Here is a 19,930-nt window from a genome sequence, read left to right as displayed (position 1 = left end):
TCTGTTCTTGGCACACTATGTTCATCTTTTGGATTGTACAAACAGTGGCCAGTTAGTCTCATCCTCTCTTACTGCTCGGTCTTGAAAACTTTACAGTGAGTAGTGTGAGCCAGTCTCGAACAATATCACGATAATGATCTTCGTGAGTAGTAAGTAGTGCATAAAGGTCAGTGTGAGCTTGCATTCTATTCCATGGTCAAGATCAATGTCCATACTCAATCAGCATACTGCTGATTACCCTGATGTTTGCTGTCAGCAACTACCCTGTTGCTGACAGAATTTTCTGGCATCCTGGGCAATCTGGATTACAAGGAACAACAGAATTTTCAAGAACCAAGAACCAATTTTTTCATAGCTGGAAGGCGATAATACCTAGAAGAGATGAAGATGTTGCATTAAATTATGAAGAAGAAATACAGTGCATAATTTGAGAACTGGCTTAAAGATCAGACTTAGTTAGATTTAGCTTTCCTCTCACCTTTTGTAAATAAATATATTTGTACAGTTTTGATATCTTATAAAAAATGCGGTGGGAACCTTTCCCACTGATTCTCTTCAAAATATAACTACCCTGTTGCTTGAGGTCTTGGCCGACCCTCCCCCATGGGAATTTCCACCAGGCTGGCTTGTCACAGTCAACCGGTGGCTCAATGTCAACTCTTCACACTCATTGGTATGCTAATTGGTTTGTGCATTTGACTTTATGCTACCAAAAATCTAGACCAACCCTCCACCACTGGTTCACCCAACCACCCTGCTGGTTCAGAACTTTAGATAAGAATTTAGAGGACCAATTCTACTACAACTACTGAGTACAGACTCGCAACCACAAAGCTTCCAGTTCTGGCGTAGGCCTATGCGATGCAAAGTCATCGTCGTCTCTGATTGCTGCTCGGCAGAACTCCGGTCCAGTTATTGCAGCCGATTTTGCCTCAAAAGTTTCGGCCATCTCCAGCGACCGCCGCACAGGTTCTCACAGGTCAGTACAAAATAGCATCAAGTTTGTTGTTTATCATCCTCTGTGCAACATGGGCTGGTCCTCTGAACAGCATGGCCTGTTTCTTCCAGGTTCCTCCAGCTCTGAAAAGTGAAAAGCATCAATGGTGGTGCAAGGTGTTGCATCGGGCTTATCTGTCGCAGGCTGGATCATGTCGCCTATCGTCTCCAAGCTTCTTGACAAAGTCTTGTCCTACTGCAAATCCGACAAAGCGGAGACGCTTCGTCACCTGTTGACGGACGTTCTCCCTCGACTGGCGCTTACTCTTGAAGCAGCAGAGGCCATAAATCATAGGAGACTCTTCGAGGAGATGGTGAGGGGCCTCAAATCTGCTTTCTATGACATGGAAGACATCCTTGATGAACTGGAGTACATCCGTCACCAAAAGAAACTGGACAAACAGAAAAATCTCCATCAAAAAAGAGAGAAGAAAAGGCCCAAAGTTACTTTGGATGATGAAGCTGGCTCCTCAAACCAGGTCCCTTACTTGCAATGCTCAATTTCGAGCTATATAAATGCACACATGCTCATTCTGCAGTTACCTTTATTGTAGTCAAACTGAGAATGGATCATGTCAATGGCCTATCAGGATGGTATTTTTAATATAAAGAAGACATTTTCCCAAAGTAATTCAAACGTTGATGTAAGAGTATTCGAAATGTTTAAAAAAAACTAAATAATTAAGCATCTAAATCTCTGATTTCATCGTGTGCTTGTAAATTTGTGATTAAAATATTAGTTTTTGTGTCTTATACAAATGGAAGTTTGATGCTTAGTATTTCTCCTCTTAAAAGTACACAATGAAGCTGATAAGGGATGCGGCATGTTACAAGTTGGAAGACTCATAGCAAAGATATAACGGGTTATTGTATGATTCGTACGCAAGCTAAGAACTTTAATAAACTGTCCGTTACATGTTAATATTAAATGATAAAGTATTGACACATTCTATAGGCATAAAGTGTGTATACACTTACATAAGTACGAGTTCAGGTCTGATGCAACTTGTCCACCCAATTGTATCTAAGGGTTGAGAATGTATTATATTTATGCCTAGTATAAACTAGTTCTACCCAATAAATAAATTAGTGGTATGTTTTTAGAATAAATTTTAATTTGCAATAGGCTTAAGTTAATAATCGACAGGTTACAACTTGCACCAAAGTTCTCAGTAGTAATTATACTGCACTAGAATTTTCTCAAGATTAGCGAAATAGACCATATCTACCACTTTTATCCCCCATCCTGACAGAATGTATCCACCTGTCGGGCTAATGTTCCAAAAAAAGGTACTGGACTCGTTGTTGAATTTACAAATGTTGGTTGCTTTTGCAGGATATTTGTATCCGGCCGAGTTTGATTCTCCCAGCATCTTTAAATGTTCGTTTGAAGCATAACATGGCCACCATAGAAAAACTCATTGTTGCAGCTCAGGGTATTATTGCACTGGCAAAGCCAGCAAGCAAGAGTTATACTGTTACTGCGAAAAATATACATACACGCACTACTTCAGCTCCAACAGTAGTGGTAACTGGCCGAGATGACGATCGTGACTGGATAACAGAAATGCTCCGTAATACAAAAGATGATGTCAATCCAAGCTCAAGTAACACTAAATGTTTCTCTGTGATTGGCATTTATGGCATTTCAGGGTCTGGGAAGACAACCCTCGCACAACATGTTTGCAAGTATGAGGAAAATAACGACTATTTCGACCTTGTTATGTGGGTTCATGTTTCTAAGAACTATAGTGTCAGTGACATTTTCAAGGAGATGTTTGAGTCAGCTTCAGTGGATAAAGACAAAGCATGCCCTACTTACAATAGCCTTGATGTCCTGGAAAAGGAATTGGAGAATAAACTAGATGGCAAACGATTTCTCTTGGTACTGGATGATATCTGGTGCAATAAGGATGCCAGTGAGCAGCAGCTACCTAAGTTACTTTCTCCTTTGAAGGTTGGGAAGAGAGGAAGCAAGATCTTAGCAACAAGTCGCAATAAAGATGCATTTTCAGACCTAGGCCCTGGTGTGGCACGCACTGTTTTGCCAATACCTGCCTTTGATGAACAAGTCTTCTTGGAACTGTTTATGTATTATGCCCTTGAAGGTGTAAATGTAGATGATCCAGATCAAATAGAACTCAGAGTTATCGGTTCTGAAATTGCAAAGATGCTGAGAGGATCACCTCTGTCAGCCAGCACAGTGGGAGGGCATCTACGTAAAAGACAAAATGATGTTGACTTTTGGAGAGAAGTCCGAGATCGGGATCTTCTGAATGAGACGACGGGGGCCCTGTGGTGGAGTTACCAGCATCTTGATGAGCAGGTCAGGCGATGCTTTGCTTACTGCAGTATTTTCCCAAGGAGACATCGTTTGAACCGTGATGAGTTAGTCAAACTGTGGGTGGCAGAGGGGTTCATACAGACTACTAATGCAGAGCAGGACATGGAAGCAGTTGGTCGGGATTACTTTGATGAGTTGTTGGCTACCTCATTTGTGCAACCAGGAGGATACTACCTAGGCAATTCTTACTATTTAGTCCATGATCTTATGTATGATTTAGCCGAGCAGGCAGCGGGGAGTGATTGCTTCAGAATCGAGAATGGCTCAAGAAAAGAAGTTCCTCATGATGTTCGCCATCTTAATGTGGCAAATGCAGCAATGGTTAATGAGGAGATTTTTAAATTGAAAAACTTGCGCACCCTCATTATTGAATATGATTATGAGCAGTGGCTTGCAACAGTAAACAAAGGTTTCTTTGAGAAAGTGTTTGAGAAGCTACGGAAATTGCGGGTACTGGCCGTAAAAATCTCATGGATTGGAATCAGGGGTGGAGGAGTGCTCAAAATCCCAGAAGCTATTGGGCATTTAAAGCATCTACGCTATCTTGCTTTAATGATGCTCGAACAAAAGCTAATTTTACCAATAACATTTACCAATCTTTACCATCTGCAGACTGTAAAGTTTAATAATTACAGTGTATTAGAAGTTTCCTCTGCCATGGATATGGGTAACCTCACTAACTTGCAGCATATCATCGGCGAGATAGAAGTCCTTTTTCCGAATATTGGCTGGTTAACATCACTACAAACACTAGAATCATTTGGAGTATGGACGAAACAGGGGTATGAGTTAAAACAGCTGGAGCGGCTAAACAAGCTTCGGGGCAGTCTGGCAATCCTAAATCTTCATAATGTTAAAAGCAAGAATGAAGCACAAGATGCAAAGCTGGCTGATAAGAAAGGACTGGCAGAATTGCGACTGTCCTGGGTTAATCATTTTTATACAAACGCAACACCAGAAGTTGAAGCAGAGGTACTTGAAGGTCTTTGCCCACCCAATGATCTCAAAATTCTGGAAATCTGGGACTACCACGGTCTGAGGTGCCCAAGTTGGATGGTGAGCAAGCAGAACGGCGGACCAAAATACCTTCGTAAACTTTGGCTCGAAGGATGCAGTCGACTGGGACCTGCCCCTGAAATTTTTGAGGTTTTCATCCATCTCCGTGAGCTCATTATTACAAGCTGCATCAACTGGGACCATTTGCCAGACAATGTGAAGGACCTTAGGTGCCTCAAGAGACTAGCAATTATTCGTTGCTCGTATTTTAAATCGATTCCAGAACTTCCTCGGTCTCTTCAGGAGTTTGAAATAGAGGCCTGCGATGAAGTGTTCATGAGGTCGTGCAAACAAGAAGGTGATCCAAACTGGCAAAAGCTTCAGCACGTCAAGGTGAAGAAAATTGGTGGTATTTGAACCTGCTCTCCCATTGACAATGACATGTTGAGAGGTATGTACATCTATAAAGTCCTTTGATGCCTCCTTTTTCAAGATAAAAATCTTTTATAATTTTTGCTTATGTTTTACAATGCATTTTCTAACGCATGAAAAATACCCAGGCTTCATACTATATATGTGGACGAGCTGAAGAAGAGGCATCCGTACGAATTGACCGTGTAGCGATTTCTGGTTCTCTGTATGGCCTTGTCACTAGGTGTTATATACTCGTACTACCGCGTGTTACAGACGATGTGACATGTTTGGCATGTTTTGTAAGTAACGTCAAGTTGTTGAACACCGGATTACTGGTTTTATTTGCTTCCTACGGTTTGTAGTATCGTGGAATGAAGAACACACATGGGTTTGTTTGTTCTTTGATTGAGCTGAGATGGTTGCTGAGGAAATCGTTCACATGGTTCTGTTGGAGGATGAGTGAGCTCTCGCGAGCTCCCGGCGACGCGGGTGCCCCTTGCGGCCCCGTGCTCGACCAAACGCCGGCGACCTCCCTCTGCCTCTCCTCCGCTAGGACTAGCCACCACCCCTCTGCCGGCCACCCCTCCCTCCCGGTGCCCGGTGCCGGCGCCCCCTCCAAGCAGGCCGGCGCGCAAGGGTTCCTCTCGGCGCGGACGCCGGGAGCCCTCGCCCTCGACCCACGGAACCTGCCGCCGCCGTTCACCACCCCCGGGGATTGCTTCCTCCAGTACGCCCTCCAGAACTTCCGCTCTCAGGTATGCACTCCGGTCGCCCCTGGCTCGCCGCTGTTTGCACCGTCGCAAGTGCACGTCGCGGTGCGCCATGAGCACCGCCAAACCTTCTCCGCCTCCTCTGTCCATGCTATGCTCCAGTTTTGGCTAGGCTCCGCCTTCGAGCGCCTCTCCGTTCTTGAGGTTGGTCCCAACGTTTTCCGGCTAGTCGTCGCCTCCCCAGAGATCGCGTCGTTTCTTGCTTCGTTGGACGGTCTCCGCCATGGCGAGCTGCTCGCCCTGTTCTCTGTTCCGTCGTCGTTGGATGCTCTGCCAGCCGTTGGGCTGCATCTTGGGCCTCTGGCCCCGCCCGTGACCTCCTGGATGGTCTGCTCTGCCACCTCTGCCCCTGGGCCTGCTGACCCACTGGCGCGGCCCAGCAGCAGCCTGGCCTTCCTGGCTCCTCGTGGTCAACGGGAGACACTCCCGTGCCCTAATCCGTCCGAGCCTACCCTCCTCTCCAGGAAACCGCGCCGCACGCCGCTCTGCCTCTCCCTCCTCTCTCCTGGCATTTTGCCTGCGCCTCCTGGTCCGATGCCATGGCCCGTGCCCTCCCCCTGCTCCCCTCCCCGTGACCAGCCTCCGTATCTCTCTTCCCCCCGCCCGGCGCCTTCTCCAACCCCTGGCTCGCCTCCTGCTACCTCCCTTCTTTCGGATGGACAGCCTCGGGGCGGAGGTTTTTCCCCTTTGGGCGATCTTGGAGCTCGGGCTGCCATGGATGGCCCCTCCCAGCCATCCTACTCTCAGGTGGCTTCCTCCCCTTGTAAACCCACCCCGCCGCGCCCTGCCCGCACCCCACCTCCTCTCAGCTTTCTCCACCGTCGCTGCTTCCGCTGCCTCGCCTCCGACCACTCCGTCGCCTGCTGCCGTGACCCGGTTCGCTGCCGGCGCTGCCGCCGCTCCGGCCATCGCGAGTTCGCCTGTAAGCTCCCTCCGTCCTCCTTTTCTGCTCCATCCTCCCCGCCTCCTTTCTCCCCTGCTCAGTCCCCTCCCCTCTCCTTTGCTAGGCTCCCCATGGACGCTGCCGGTGACGCTGCTGGCCTGGAGGCTGCGGCGCCCCTCTTCTGCAACCTCTTTTTTGCCCGTGACCACCGCCGCTCGATCTGTCCGCTCGCCTTTCCGGCGGCGGTCGCCATTGGTGCTCCTGCTGCGCCCTTGGCGGGGGAGGACAGTGATGAAGAGGAAGACCCCGACGAGCCTCCTTTCGACGATGGCGCTGTCGGCGGTGCTGCTGACCTGCCCGTGGATGCTGCGGTGGATTTCCTCCCTCTGCCTCCCGCCGTTGGGGTGGATGACGCTGCGTTCCCGGCGGGTGAGGACAGTGAGGAGGAGGACCCCGAAGAGCCTGCCTTTCAGGACGACGGCGACGGCGGCGCGCCTGCTCCGCTTGTGGCTGCTGCGGCGGACTTCCTCCCTCTGCCTCCTCCCGAGGTGGAGGACGAGGAGGTCTTCCTCCCCATCGTCGACGCGGCGGACTTCTTGGCTGTCCCAGGCCAGGGGAGCGGTGCTCCCTCCTCGGTTGGGGCCGGAGACTCTCTGGACCTGCAAGAACCAGCCCGCCCCGACCACGTCGACGTGTTCATGCCCTTCGTCAACCTGCGGCACTTCGATCACATCGCCTACGCGTTCATCAATCCCACCTCCGTCTCCGCTGCGGAAGACCCCGACGCCTTCATCCATCAGGCTGCGGACCTGGGCTGCGGGCCTGACCGCGTCACCCTCTACCCTTCGGCTGCCGGCTCCCGTGTAGCCGTTTTTGCCTCCGACAACGACCGTGAGCACGCTGTCAACAATGGCCCCTTCCTGGGCAGGGAGGCCTCCGTCTACTTCCGTCGGCATGATGAGACCGACCAGCGCTTCGTCTTCGAGCACGAGGCCATGGCCGCCCTCTCCATCAGCCACTTCCCCTTCGAGCAGTGGCAGCGTCACCACATCACGCACTCCTCTGGGCCGTATGCCAACCCGCACAACATCGACCCCGTTTGCCTCACGGGAGTGGACTTCCAGGCCGTCCTCGTCACCGTCAAGGCGGAGTCCATCACCGACATCCCGCTGAACCTCGCCGTCAAGAACTACTGCAGCATTGGCACCTTCTGCGAGGTCAGCATCATCGACTTCGAAGAATTGGCGACCGGCTCGGATAACTCCTTTGGGCCTGACCTGGAGGATATTCCGGATGCCGCCTCTTCCGCGGGTGATGATGAAGAGCTGGTGGACCTCCCTGGGGGCACTGCCTATCCGGACATGATGGAGATCCTCGGCGTGCCCCCGCCGCTCGTGCCTCATGGCGAGCCGTTTGGCGCTGCGCCAGCTGCGCCGGCAGGCTCCCTGGTGGCCAGGGCTCTCGCCAACGCTCCTCCCCTCCCCCTTGTCCGTGGAGGGCCCATCTTATCCAAGCCAAAAAGTGTCCAAGTCAAGCTTAGGCTTGGGTACTTTGATGTCCTGGTTATCGGCTCTGCCGGTGAGCGCGCCTCCTTCCGCCTCCCGCTGCGCAAGAAGGATGCTTCCCCCGGCTGCAAGGGCCTCCTGGTCGCCAATTTCATCTCTGCCTCGGTGGGGCTGGTCGACGACATTGCCCTCATCGGCCCTCTGCGTCAGCCAGTCCTCTCCGTGGACGTCCTTGCTCGCAGTCCTGAGGCGGTTGCTGGAGCTCCCATGTCCTTGGCAGTTGCTGACGCCTTCGTCAACCCGGGCGCCAACCGTCTTTCTGCGCCACCCTCTCCCGCAGTGGACGCTGTCAAGGACCTGGGCCCCGTCTCCGTCAACCCGAGCCCAGCTCTGCTGCCTACTTCGCCTACCATGGAGGCGGCCCTGGCTCGGCCGTCGATGGTTCAGAGCCTGGCCTTGGAGACCTCGCCTGTGGCAAAAACCCTGTGGCCCTCTCCTCCGGCATCCAAGCAACCTCGCCGCTGCTCCCGCCTCGCCCTGGGACGCTACGTCTCCATCGTCGATCGCGCCATTGCTCGGAAGAAGAACCTCCTCGACGGCGCTGCTGCTGACCCTCCTCGTCGCCGCGGTGAGCTCTCGGCGGACGACCTGCTCGCTGTGGCCCTTGAGGAGGGCCAGGAAGTTCCGGCGAGGGACATCGCCGTGCTCGCCCAGGCTTGCGACATCCCTGTGGCAGACCTTAGGCTTGCCCCTGGATCGGCCGTGGTGACCTCGCCGTCCCCATGATAGCTCGCTGTCGTGGTTTTCTGTCCTGCCGCTGCCCTTCCGCTCCTGGCTGGTATCTTGGCTCCCGCCATGTCTGCATCGTTTGTATGGCTCACTGTTATCTTGTTAGTTGGTCTGTTCAGCACCTGCGTGTGCGCCTTTTATCCTTGGTCTGTATCCGGCTATATGCCTGGCACCTTATGTCCCTCCTACGTATGATGACTGTTCCTCTTTTTTATGATGGCTCTTGGGATACTTGGCCCAAAATTCGTTTCCTTTATGTTTATTATGCCTTGCTGTCTATGTCTACCACTCTCCGGTGCTTTCTCTTTCGCCCATGTTAAACACAATTTCTCTCGATTGCTGGAATGTCCGAGGGCTGGGTATGCGACAAAAGCGCGATGATGTCCGGGCAGCGATTGATCTCGCTATCCCCTCCATCTTGCTTCTTCAAGAAACTAAGCTCAATGACATCTCACCCTTTCTTGCCTCCTCCTTCCTCCCGCCCAAGCTTCGATCCTTCGTTTTCAAGCCTTCCGCCGGTGCCTCCGGAGGGATCGCTACTGCTTGGGACGACAGCCTCCTTCAGCTTATCCGCCACTCCATTGACGACTTCTCGGTCACCACCACCTTCTCCTATCGTCCTGACGACCTCTCCTTTACCATCATCAACGTTTACGGACCTTGTCTCCACGACCAGAAACAGGTTTTCCTCGACTCTTTAACGCAGATTTTCGCTGCTATCTCTGGGCCGGCAGCCATCATAGGTGATTTCAACCTCATCCGGGCCCCCCGCGATAAATCTAATGGGAACTTTAACTCTTCTGAGGCTGACCTTTTTAACGGGTTCATCAATAATCTCGGCCTCCTCGAGATTCCGCTTCTTGATCGCCAGTTCACTTGGTCTAACCAGCAAGATCCTCCCATCCTGGCTCGGCTGGACCGCGTTCTGGTCAACTCGGAATGGAGCTTCGCGCTGCCAGACTCCACCCTCACCTCCTCCGCCCGCCCCACCTCCGATCACGTCCCCCTCCATCTTATTGCCTCTTCGAAAGCCCCCCGCAGTACCATTTTCCGCATGGAAAACACGTGGCTCTCGCACCCTTCCTTTGCTCCCTTGGTTGAGGCAAACTGGAACAGTGTCGGCCCCAGACACTCCCACCTCACTGCTGTCAGTGCTCTGTGCATGAAACTAAAAAGGGTCCGCTCGGCCGCCAGAGCCTGGGCTAAGGACAGGAAGCTCCCACCCATCTACCTCCTCAACTGCCGCGCTGTCATCTCTCTCTTTGACCGCCTTGAGGAACATCGGAATCTTTCCCCCCTGGAACAAAGGCTCCGATACCTCGCCAAAACTACCCTCAGCCAAAAAATCTCCAATAAAGCAACCTACTGGCGGCAACGTGCAAAAATCAAAAACTGTATCTTGGGCGATGAGAACACCCACTATTTTCACCTTCGCGCTTCGGGCCGCCTCCGGAAGAACCAAATTAAAAACCTTGAGGACCAAAATGGCAATATCGCCTTCTCCCATCAGGCTAAAGCCGTTATTCTCCATGATTTTTACAAAAACCTCCTGGGAACCCCCGTGGCCACTCAAGATCAGCTTGACCTGGCTTCGCTTCTCACCTCCACCTCCCTCACACCTTCTCAAGCTTCTACCCTGGCACGACCTTTCTCCCTCGAAGAGATCCGGACTGCCCTTTTCACCATGAACGACAACTCTAGTCCAGGGCCTGATGGCTTTGGACCTGCTTTCTTCAAGCGGAACTGGAACATGGTCAGCCCTGCTCTCTTCGATTCCCTCTCCAGCTTCCACGCTCTCACTTCAGACCTTAGGCCTATCAACAAGTCCTACATTGTCCTCCTTCCTAAAAAAGAAGGGGCCAACAAGCCGGACAATTTCCGACCCATCTCTCTCCAAAACTGTTGCCTTAAAATCCATACCAAATGCCTCACCCTCAGGCTCCGGGACCTCATCCCCTACCTGGTCCACCCCGATCAGACTGGGTTTATCTCTGGGCGCTGTATCGCCGAAAACTTCGTCTATGCTGCCGACATTGTGCAGAGCTGCCACAAACGCGCAACACCCGCCGCTGTTTTTAAGTTGGACTTCCGTAAGGCCTTTGATTCCATCAGCTGGGATGCCCTCGACCGCATCCTCCTGGCCAAGGGATTTCCGGAGCTCTGGCGATCTTGGATTAAAATGTTAAACCTCACGAGCCAGACTGCGGTCCTCCTTAACGGAGTGCCCGGAAGATGGATCCAGTGCCGCCGTGGCCTGCGGCAAGGCGACCCCCTTTCCCCTTTCCTTTTTAACGTTATTGTCGACGTCCTGCAGCAAATGATCCTCCACGCCTCCCGCAGGGGGCTCCTCCTACACCCTCTTGTTGACAACCTCCCTTGTCCGGTCCTCCAGTATGCTGATGACACCCTCATCATCATCCGTGCCATCCCGGAACATGTTTCCAACCTAAAAAAGGTGCTTGATGATTTCTCGACTGCCACTGGCCTCGTCATCAACTTCCACAAAAGCACCTTTGTCCCCATTGCCACTGATCAGTCCATGGCCCTCTCCATGGCAAACGCCTTCGGATGTGCTGTCTCCTCTTTCCCCCAAACATACCTGGGGCTCCCCCTCTCTGTCCACAAGCTCCGTCCTATCGACTTTGCCCCCATTATCCACAAAAGCGACATGCGCCTCTCTGGGTGGCGGGGCCGGTGCCTCCCAATTGGGGGGCGTCTTATCCTCGTTAACTCTGTCCTCACGGCCATGCTCGCCCATGCTATGGCCGCCGGACTCCTTCCGGCTGGGGTCATTGAGGCTATTGACAAACGCCGTAGGGCCTTTTTGTGGACCGGAGAGGAAACTTGCCATGGTGGGAATTGCAAAGTTGCCTGGAAGGATGTCTGCGCCCCGAAAAGCCTTGGAGGGCTCGGCGTTCTCTCCATTAACTCGCAAAATTCCGCCCTCTTAACCAAATTCCTCACCAAAATCCATTCCGACACCTCTGCCCCATGGGCTGTTTGGTTCCGCCACAGGTACGGCTGGAATGGCTCCAGGGACCTTGGAGACACACACCATCTTGACACCCCCGTCTGGAAGGACATTGTCGCTGGTCTTAAAGTTTTCCGTTCCGTCACCAAGGTTTCGGTAGGCTGTGGGGCCTCGACTGCCTTCTGGGCCGATCTTTGGACTGGCGATGCCCCCCTTCGGGACCGCTTTCCTAACCTCTACTCCCACTCCACTCGCATTAACATTAATGTTGCCACGGCTCTGACATCCGACTTCCGCGGCACCCTTGGACCGCGCCTCTCGCTTGCCGCGGAGACCGACCTCCGTACCCTTGCAAACGAGCTCACCTCTGTGGTCCTGCATCGCGACTCCCCGGACGATCGTTATGACCGCCTCACTAACAAGAAGCTCTCGAACAAAAGTGTCTATGTCAATTCTTTCAGGCATTTACGGACAGACGAGGCTGCTGAACAAGTTTGGAGGAGTGCGGCCCCTCTGAAGTGCAAAGTTTTCGGATGGCTTGCCCTGAAGAAGCGTCTCCCGACCAATGAACGCCGGTTTCGCCACAGTCTCAGTACCTCTGCTACATGCCTCTCCTGCCCCCAAGACGAAGACACCGACCACATGCTGCTGCTCTGCCCCCGGGCCTGGGAAGTTTGGACCTTCTTCTTTCCAGACTTCAGCGTGGGGAGGCCCTCCAATCTCGGCCGACCTCCGGACCATGCGGTGTAGGACTTTTGAAGAGACTACAATCGTCGCCGCCATCACCTGGAATATCTGGAAGAGAAGAAACGCCAAGACTTTCAATGGCGTGAATGAAGACCTAAGTCTTGTCTCTCATAGGTGCATTGAGGATATTAGGTTGTGGGCGCATCGCTGTACTACCTCCTCCCCCTCCCTCACTCTTAATAATTGGTGTAATGGGTTCGAACCCCCTTGAAGCTTTCCTCCCCCCCCTCTCTCTCGCTTCCCTCTAAAAAATTGTAAAGATCCCATGTACTCTTGTTGTTCTTGATCAATGTTCAGGCTGGCGTAAGCCCGCCGTAGACCCGGTCAAAAAAAAAAGATGGTTGCTGAGAGTGGGAGTGATTGTTGCGTAGTTCACCATTTATACCAATGCAGGTCATAAAGCCGAGTTTCAGACTCGAAGAACAAGTGTGTTAACAGACAACGTTGTTGATGTCGTCCTCAACAATCTGCATCCGAAATACTTCATATATTACAGATGGTATGACGATTTGTATAATTCTGCGATCATCTTCTTGTCTGTTTCCTGCCCTGCTATCTGTATGCAAACAAGCCAGTTTAACCGGGCATCTGATTCTATATGTACCTGGCAGCTCTAGGAGGAACTTGTGCGCTATCTGTCAGCAAAAAGTATTTTGGCCCATGTACTTCGTTATTATAGTCTGTCAGTTGTTACGCTACGCATGTAACGCATCACATTATCCAGATCCATGCCAAGAAACAACTGGAAGATCAATCAAATCGTCTCTGGATTCTTTCCGTGAATCCCTTCTGGGATCACGCGATTTACACCTTCATGTGAAATCTTGTGTGCAATACCTGGAGCGAAAAAAGTTTGAAGAAACAAAATGGAGTCCAAAATTCATCGAGTATTAAGATTGGACAGAAATTCAGAATTATTGTCTAACTACTCACCGAGTCCAAAACACTAGATACAGGAACTGAATGCTGTTTTGGCCCCAAAAAAGGGAAAATTCAACTATGTCTAGCTAATAGGCAGCTTCATTTATCTCAATTTCCTCCCGTTCATATTGTCTGTTCACTCTATTGTCATCAAGAATCACAAGATAAAATCATTTTGTGACAAACCTACAAAACTCTGCTGCTTGAGCTGACATAGTTAAAACAGACGGTAAATCAATACACCTTCCAAATGAACATGCGCAATTTTAACCAAATAATTTAGCAATAAAGCACCTTGAGACTCTCTGTCATGTTTTTTTTAACTAGAAATAGCTGCAGCCAAACATCTTTAGGGGCAGATAACGATGGTACCCATTCTCAGAGTAACAGGGATAACGATAACATGTTCCATTGCACATTCTACTTAAGTCACTACAAAATTCAGTCTAAGAAAATTCAAAATTGCAGCACATAGATACTGAGACACAGCAGCACTGAAACTGCGGTTCTTGACAACAGTCCCCGAAATGGTTTTAACTATTGTCTATGCCTGGAATGGAGCTCCCTACTCCTCCTTGATTGCACCCTTGTCGCTGACGTAGATACCATCCAAGAACTTCCTGATATCCTTCTTCTTCACATGGCATTTCTGTGAACCAACGAGAAAAAGAACTGTATAAGTAACATTAATCAAATAGATGAGCACATACTACCACGGGAAAGTCCATTTCCACCAAAGTTTTTACGAAAAGCAAACAGGGAGACTTCTGACTGAGTCAAGCATTTGGATGCTCTAGTTCACTAAACCTTTACCAATGATACAGATCCCGACACAACAAATGTATTTGTGCATAACAAACTTGGCAATACAGTTCGTAACACCTGTGAACTAGACTATAATTTAACTACCACTTAATAACACCGGAATATCCACAGGTTGGCCACTGAAAAAAATGACAAATGATGGCATTTAAACACACAGCACAACGTCCAGCAAACTGCAAAAGCAGGCACATTTGCAGCATCATGTTGAAGAGCACAAGCAGGAATATATGCATCACAGCAAACAACACCCGATATCTTGCATCTAAAACATCGCAATGCAGCACAGATAACACTATGCCAAGCATTATGATAAAAAACAATCAAACTATTAAGGTATATCACCGTGGACAAATAATTCATGCTTCACCGCCATTTACGTAAGAAATAAAGGGGCTGAATCCAGTTGATTCACCTGGTTAATGAGGGCAGCAGAGCGCGAGACGAGCTCGATGTCGTTGCCGTCGAGGACGATCTCATCCTTCACCTTCTCGGACCGCAGGATGGTCACTCCGTCGAGCATGTCCACCTTCCTCACCTGCACTCAGCAGGTCAGAAAACCAACCAATCAGCCCCAGCAAGAACACATCTCACAACCCCGTTATCTTCTACGAGTTAATCTGAGGCGAGCGACGACGACCGATCTGCAGAAAGATGAAGCAAGCTACCTTCTTCTCGCCGAGGAAGTTCCTGATCTCGATGCCCCTGTTGCCGGAGTTGATGGAGGCGTTGATGGGGAAGTGAGCATACACAAACCGCATCTTGTAGCGGAAGCCCTTGGTGACGCCGGTGATGAGGTTCTGGACGTGGGAGATGGCGGTGCGGATGGCGGCCATGGTGCGGCGGGTGCCGAACCAGGCGTCAACCTTGAGCTTCCGGCCGCCCTCCTGCAGCTGGAAGTCGAGGTTGAGGTGCTTGAAGTTGCGGGTGAGCGTCCCGCGGGGGCCCGTCACCGACACCATCTTGGCGGACACCTTCACCGTCACCTCCTCCGGGATCTCCATCGTCTCCGACGCCAGGATCGTCTTCATCTTCGCTCGCCGGGGTTGGCGGCTGGTCTCCTCGCGCGGTGGTGGTGGCGGCGGCGGCGGAGGGTTTGTATCGAGGGGTTGGAGGTCGAGAATGAGGGTGCTGTGTTTATAGACTGGGTTGGGCTGGGCCGGGCTTATGTGGGCTGCTCATGGCAACAAATATGACGGCCTTTACTCAAAGAAATCTCCATCTCCATCGTTCACAAGTTTTTTTCCCTAAATAATTTCTTTTTGTATAAGTAGTTCAAACAAATATAATGCAGAGATACATACTTCATAGAAAGTTGTAGTAAAACAGAAACAATTAGTATTGATCGGAGGGAGTATCTTTTTCCGAGGATGCAAATTTAAACTATGTAGTATTAACGCATTTTAAAAAAAATAGAATCTATAACACCTATAAAATTCATCCACACTAAGATGCATTAATTGTTTGCAAGTTCACCCCAAATAGTACATATCCATTAGATTTTAAATATATGGTTTTTAGTTATGTGTGGTAGCCCTTAGGGCTTCCCAAGTCTTACAATGCCACTCCCATCTCTCGAAAAAAGGAAAAAAATGGTATCTTCCCTCTCGAAAAATTAGTTAGTTTTCCCCAGGTTGCATTTCTCAATCTTATTATCTGCTCTTTAGTGTGATGTCCTCCTACCACACATTTAGTTACTCGCACTTCATGAAGAAAATTTTCATCCATGTAAAGGCGAGTTGCAACAGCTAGAAACACATGTGCTTCAGGTTCTAGTAGCTGCTATTGCAATTAACTAGGAGGCAGTGGCGCGGCGGCACGCCGCGCCTGTGGTTCTTTATTTCTAGAAAAGGTTACTAAGTATGAATTAATGCCATTTAGTGAGCAGAAGATTAGTAATCGTGTAAATATTTTTGGCCATGATGTTATTGTAGAAGTTAAAAATCTAGTGGCTTAGGAGGAAACTTTTATACAGTGGATCCTTCATAGTACATCACATTACATTTTTTGAGGGGGGAGTATATCACATTACATTTTTTTTTAGGAATACATCACATTACATAAGCTGTGGCTTGCCGTGCCGTTGCAGCAAGCATAGCCCACATAGTTTGCCAAACAGGCCGGCCAACGGCAGCAGGTGCGTCCACACTGAGACGGGTAATTCTAATACTCTCCACTAAAAAAAAGGTAATTCTAATACTCCGGGGCAAAGGAGGAAAAAGGAAAGTAAAAATCGAGCAATCCAGATTAAGAAGAGAGGGTCTTAAAAATAAAGATAAAGAAGAGGGTGCTAGCTCTTCGCGCAGAAGGCGGACTGGCGGAAGGGGGTGGTGGTCAGCCACGGGGCAAGCGGGCAGCGACCTCTCTGTTTGCTTGTCTTTGGACGCTGTTGCGGTGTTGGACCCGGATCCCCGCTAGCCGCAACTGGCTTGCTGTCAATTTCGCGAGCGCGGAGGCCGATTTCTGTCAGGATGGGTGCCGTGCGGGGCTGAGAGTGGCGGCGGAGCAGCTCCGTGTGGCGACAGGTTGTAGAGTCCATTTGCGCGGCGCGCTTTGGCGTCAGAGGGGAAGCTCTCCGTGGGGGAGGCGAAAGGGGGCAGAGGTCATAGGGGCGGCGGCGGGTACCATGTTCTCTTGTCGCTCGATGTCGCGCGTTTGGGCCGCTGCTGCGCAGGAGCTGAACCGTGCCGTTCACAGTTGGCTTCCGTCCATCTCGCAAGCGCGGAGGTCAATCGTTGTGAGCACGAACGGCTTGCGTGGTTGGAGCTGAGGGCGGGGTGGAAGAAGCTCCGTGCGTCTGGAGCTGCGGAAGCTTATTCGTGCGGCAGGCTGTGTGGCCAACGGGAGCACGCAGCGCAGAGTGGACTGGCGATGAGCTCAAGCGACTGTGGATTCGGGCATCAACAGCCGTCAGCCGGTATGTTACTTCTCTCTGTAGTTGGCGATTTTATTTTCTCTAGCAATTGCCTACTTGCCTGCACCTGCCTGCAGGGAAATTTAAGGCAGTACAATATATAGCATAGAGTAGACACTGGGAAATTAATAGTTGATAAGAGAACTGCGGGCTGGCCATATACTTCTTTTGTGCAACCTAAGTGAGTAATTGGCTTCAGATATGGGACTGTCGTACGCAGCACGTGAGCTCAGAATTCAGAAACCATGTTTATTAGCTGCAATTTCTTTAAGCTAAAGAGAGCTGTAGTGAATAAAATGGTTTAAAATTTCAGAAAAGAATTCTGTTTGCTGCTATACGATAAGTTCTAATAGAACGGATAACAGATGAGCTGCTTGTTTTGATCAAGCCTAGTTAAAAAATTGCCTTTTGAAAGGGAGGAATGAACACGTATTTACCATTACGCGAGCTCAAACATGGCATGTATTATTTTGACAAATATAGCAACAGGAGACGTGAGTGTCATCCTTGATAGAATGTTTAGCACTGTATGACCTTCCAGACATTGACCTTTTTAATGTAGCAGCAGCGGCTTGATCCGTAGGACAGGTGGTATCTTCTAATAACTAACACATGAGGCGGAACATTGAGGCTATAAGCGGTACAAATAAGGTAGTGTATCTGAACTAAATAGTCATATGAGCCCGTAACATGTTGGGTAATTGGACGAATCTAAATCACGAGAACACACCAAGAGCAGTAAATAACAGAAGAAAGTTTTTACATATCCTTCCACATGACCCAAGGAACATGACACGGAATGTAGAGTTTCCAGCGTGTAAAAAAGCCCCATGCCAAGTGGATAGCACCTGTTGGTAGACTATGTTTCCTGTCTGTGTGGTTGACACACCAAACTCATCGAGTGCCAATACCTTAAGCCCTTCCCTTGACGTTACCCTTGAGATCACACCATATACGAATAGCCACTTCAGGAGCATCGGGAGAGAACATCCTATCTTTTGCCATTCGAAATATCCACACAAGAGCATTGCACCCATTAAACATTGTAGACAAAGCTCGCACAACATCGGGATTAGGCTCCATGCTGGCTCGGCTACGAACCGGCCGAGAAGAAGAACCATCCATACCACCTCCGGACTGGTCCTCCCTGCGCCATCTTCGCCCAACGATAGCGAGAGGATGAGTGACCAACTGACCGAAAAACTACATTGCGAACACCTTCATCATCTGAAGATTCACACACACCCAATGTACCGGAAGAGAGACCCGGCCACCACAACAACAACCAGTGTACACGCGATGGTATTTTTTTACTCAATCGCTTATTACGCTCCTGATACCAATACGAAGCAGCACAGTACTTGCAAATAAGGTGAGGGCCACCATAGTAAGATCTACCACGCCAAGCGGCTGCAAAACAGGAGAAAGCAAGCAGTCCGTAAAGATAGAAGAAACCATCACCGAAGAATAGACCAAAGAACCAAAGAGAAAAGAAATGATGTTGTTTTTCACAAAGCCAACAAAACTCGGGGCAACTGAAAATTAGGTACCGCACCTGCACAACCAACACGGGAAACATGAAAAATAGATCAGAATGATGCAACACGTAGACGTAGGATGCCCGTAAGAAGCGGGAAAGGGATTAATAAACGGCCAACAAAATACAATTAAGGTACCACAGCCAGACAGTCTATATCTAGCATAACTGTTAGCAGATTCTAGCTTAGTTCATCACGGCCAGCTGTCTTAATGGAGAAACTCAATCTGAAATGATATTTTTTAGAGCATAAACAATGCTACCAGCTCAGAAGGTGCAGCAAGATGATGCAGGCAACAATTGTACATAATCTAACATGTCTTAACAGTAGAAAGACTACCATGCTCCGAATAGAAACCCTCAAGGGACAATCACATAATAAGAGCAGTAAAAGAAAGCTCCATAACTATCTGTCATTCCATCTATTTTCCTCTCGATCTTACTTCCCCGTGGGGCGCAGCATGCTCAGAGAAATCGAAGGTCACAGCAAGACCCAATAGATAGATACACTAATTTAAATGAACTGGTGAGATTATATATTCCTTACGATCTGGAGAGCACCGTAAATAATGTACCGTAAAAGCACATCTGTACCTTCTATTTTAACTATCGATCAACCTGCAATGCCCATATCATCCTCCTGAACAACTGCCAACTAATTTTATCATGGTGCCTTTGTCTCTCAAATTGCTGAAGCACGCGTCGGAATGCTTCATTGTTTGAAATTGGTGTAGCACTGCACCTTCACATTTGACGGTAAGCCTGTTGCGAAGAAACTTCTACTCGTAAACATTGTTTTCATTTCCTGTATCCCTTGAGCACGTATCCCTTGAAGAGGCAGCATGCTCTTGCTGCACTGACTTTGACTGATTGCATGTACTGCAGAACTAAAATCTGCTACATATTTTTGAATATTCAACTGGAACTTATATTCATGACTGAAACACATAAGAACCGTGTACGTAGAGCGTAGCAGCATACTCGAAGCCAAATTTGGACCGTACATCTATAGTATGAACCTGAAGCAAACATCTACAATGACTCCTATTTCCTAAATCATACTGTACTGATGTGACAGCTATAGTCTGTTTTCTCGTTTATACAGTAAAAACTAAATAGGAGTCTGTTTTCTCCTATTTCCTAAATCATACTCCAATTGCTTACTACTGCAGTTAAAGGAAATCTAAATGGGAGGAACATTTAGGTAGGTAATATTGTTGTGCAAGTAATTAAAGATTGAATAAAAGATGGTACTACTGACAATATGACCTAATGATCAAAATAATCAATACCAAGGATTTCTTGGACCATCTTCTCCTTA

The 19,930-nt window shown here is 49.4% G+C and overlaps 2 protein-coding genes across 2 annotated transcripts; one reads left to right on the top strand and one right to left on the bottom strand.

The window, feature by feature from the left end:
• The first annotated feature begins 811 nt into the window (after window positions 1-811).
• Window positions 812-5,155, top strand: LOC124684936 (putative disease resistance RPP13-like protein 1). The gene is made up of 4 exons (XM_047219194.1): window positions 812-979; window positions 1,069-1,475; window positions 2,333-4,787; window positions 4,897-5,155. The coding sequence occupies exons 2-3, from the start codon at window positions 1,101-1,103 to the stop codon at window positions 4,751-4,753; spliced, it is 2,796 nt and encodes a 931-aa protein (XP_047075150.1). The 5' UTR covers window positions 812-979; window positions 1,069-1,100; the 3' UTR covers window positions 4,754-4,787; window positions 4,897-5,155.
• Window positions 5,156-13,729: 8,574 nt separating this feature from the next.
• LOC124667635 (60S ribosomal protein L9) lies at window positions 13,730-15,251 on the bottom strand. Its single transcript, XM_047204903.1, has 3 exons — window positions 14,827-15,251; window positions 14,574-14,696; window positions 13,730-13,985 (listed from the first exon to the last, which is right to left on the bottom strand). Exons 1-3 carry the CDS (start codon window positions 15,187-15,189, stop codon window positions 13,902-13,904), a joined length of 570 nt encoding a protein of 189 aa, XP_047060859.1. The 5' UTR covers window positions 15,190-15,251; the 3' UTR covers window positions 13,730-13,901.
• Between the last annotated feature and the right edge of the window lie 4,679 nt (window positions 15,252-19,930).

This window comes from Lolium rigidum, chromosome 1 (genome assembly GCF_022539505.1).
Source record: "Lolium rigidum isolate FL_2022 chromosome 1, APGP_CSIRO_Lrig_0.1, whole genome shotgun sequence".
NCBI classification, from domain to species: domain Eukaryota; kingdom Viridiplantae; phylum Streptophyta; class Magnoliopsida; order Poales; family Poaceae; genus Lolium; species Lolium rigidum.
This window is presented reverse-complemented; position numbering and strand designations above follow the sequence as displayed.

Coding starts and splice junctions, on each gene's coding strand:
- LOC124667635 (XM_047204903.1), bottom strand. CDS start 15,189: ATGAAGACGATCCTGGCGTCGGAGACGATGGAGATCCCGGAGGAGGTG. Junction 14,697..14,826: donor ACTTCCTCGGCGAGAAGAAG/GTAGCTTGCTTC, acceptor TGCTGAGTGCAG/GTGAGGAAGGTGGACATGCT. Junction 13,986..14,573: donor CTGCTGCCCTCATTAACCAG/GTGAATCAACTG, acceptor GTTGGTTCACAG/AAATGCCATGTGAAGAAGAA.
- LOC124684936 (XM_047219194.1), top strand. CDS start 1,101: ATGGTGGTGCAAGGTGTTGCATCGGGCTTATCTGTCGCAGGCTGGATC. Junction 1,476..2,332: donor AAGCTGGCTCCTCAAACCAG/GTCCCTTACTTG, acceptor TTGCTTTTGCAG/GATATTTGTATCCGGCCGAG.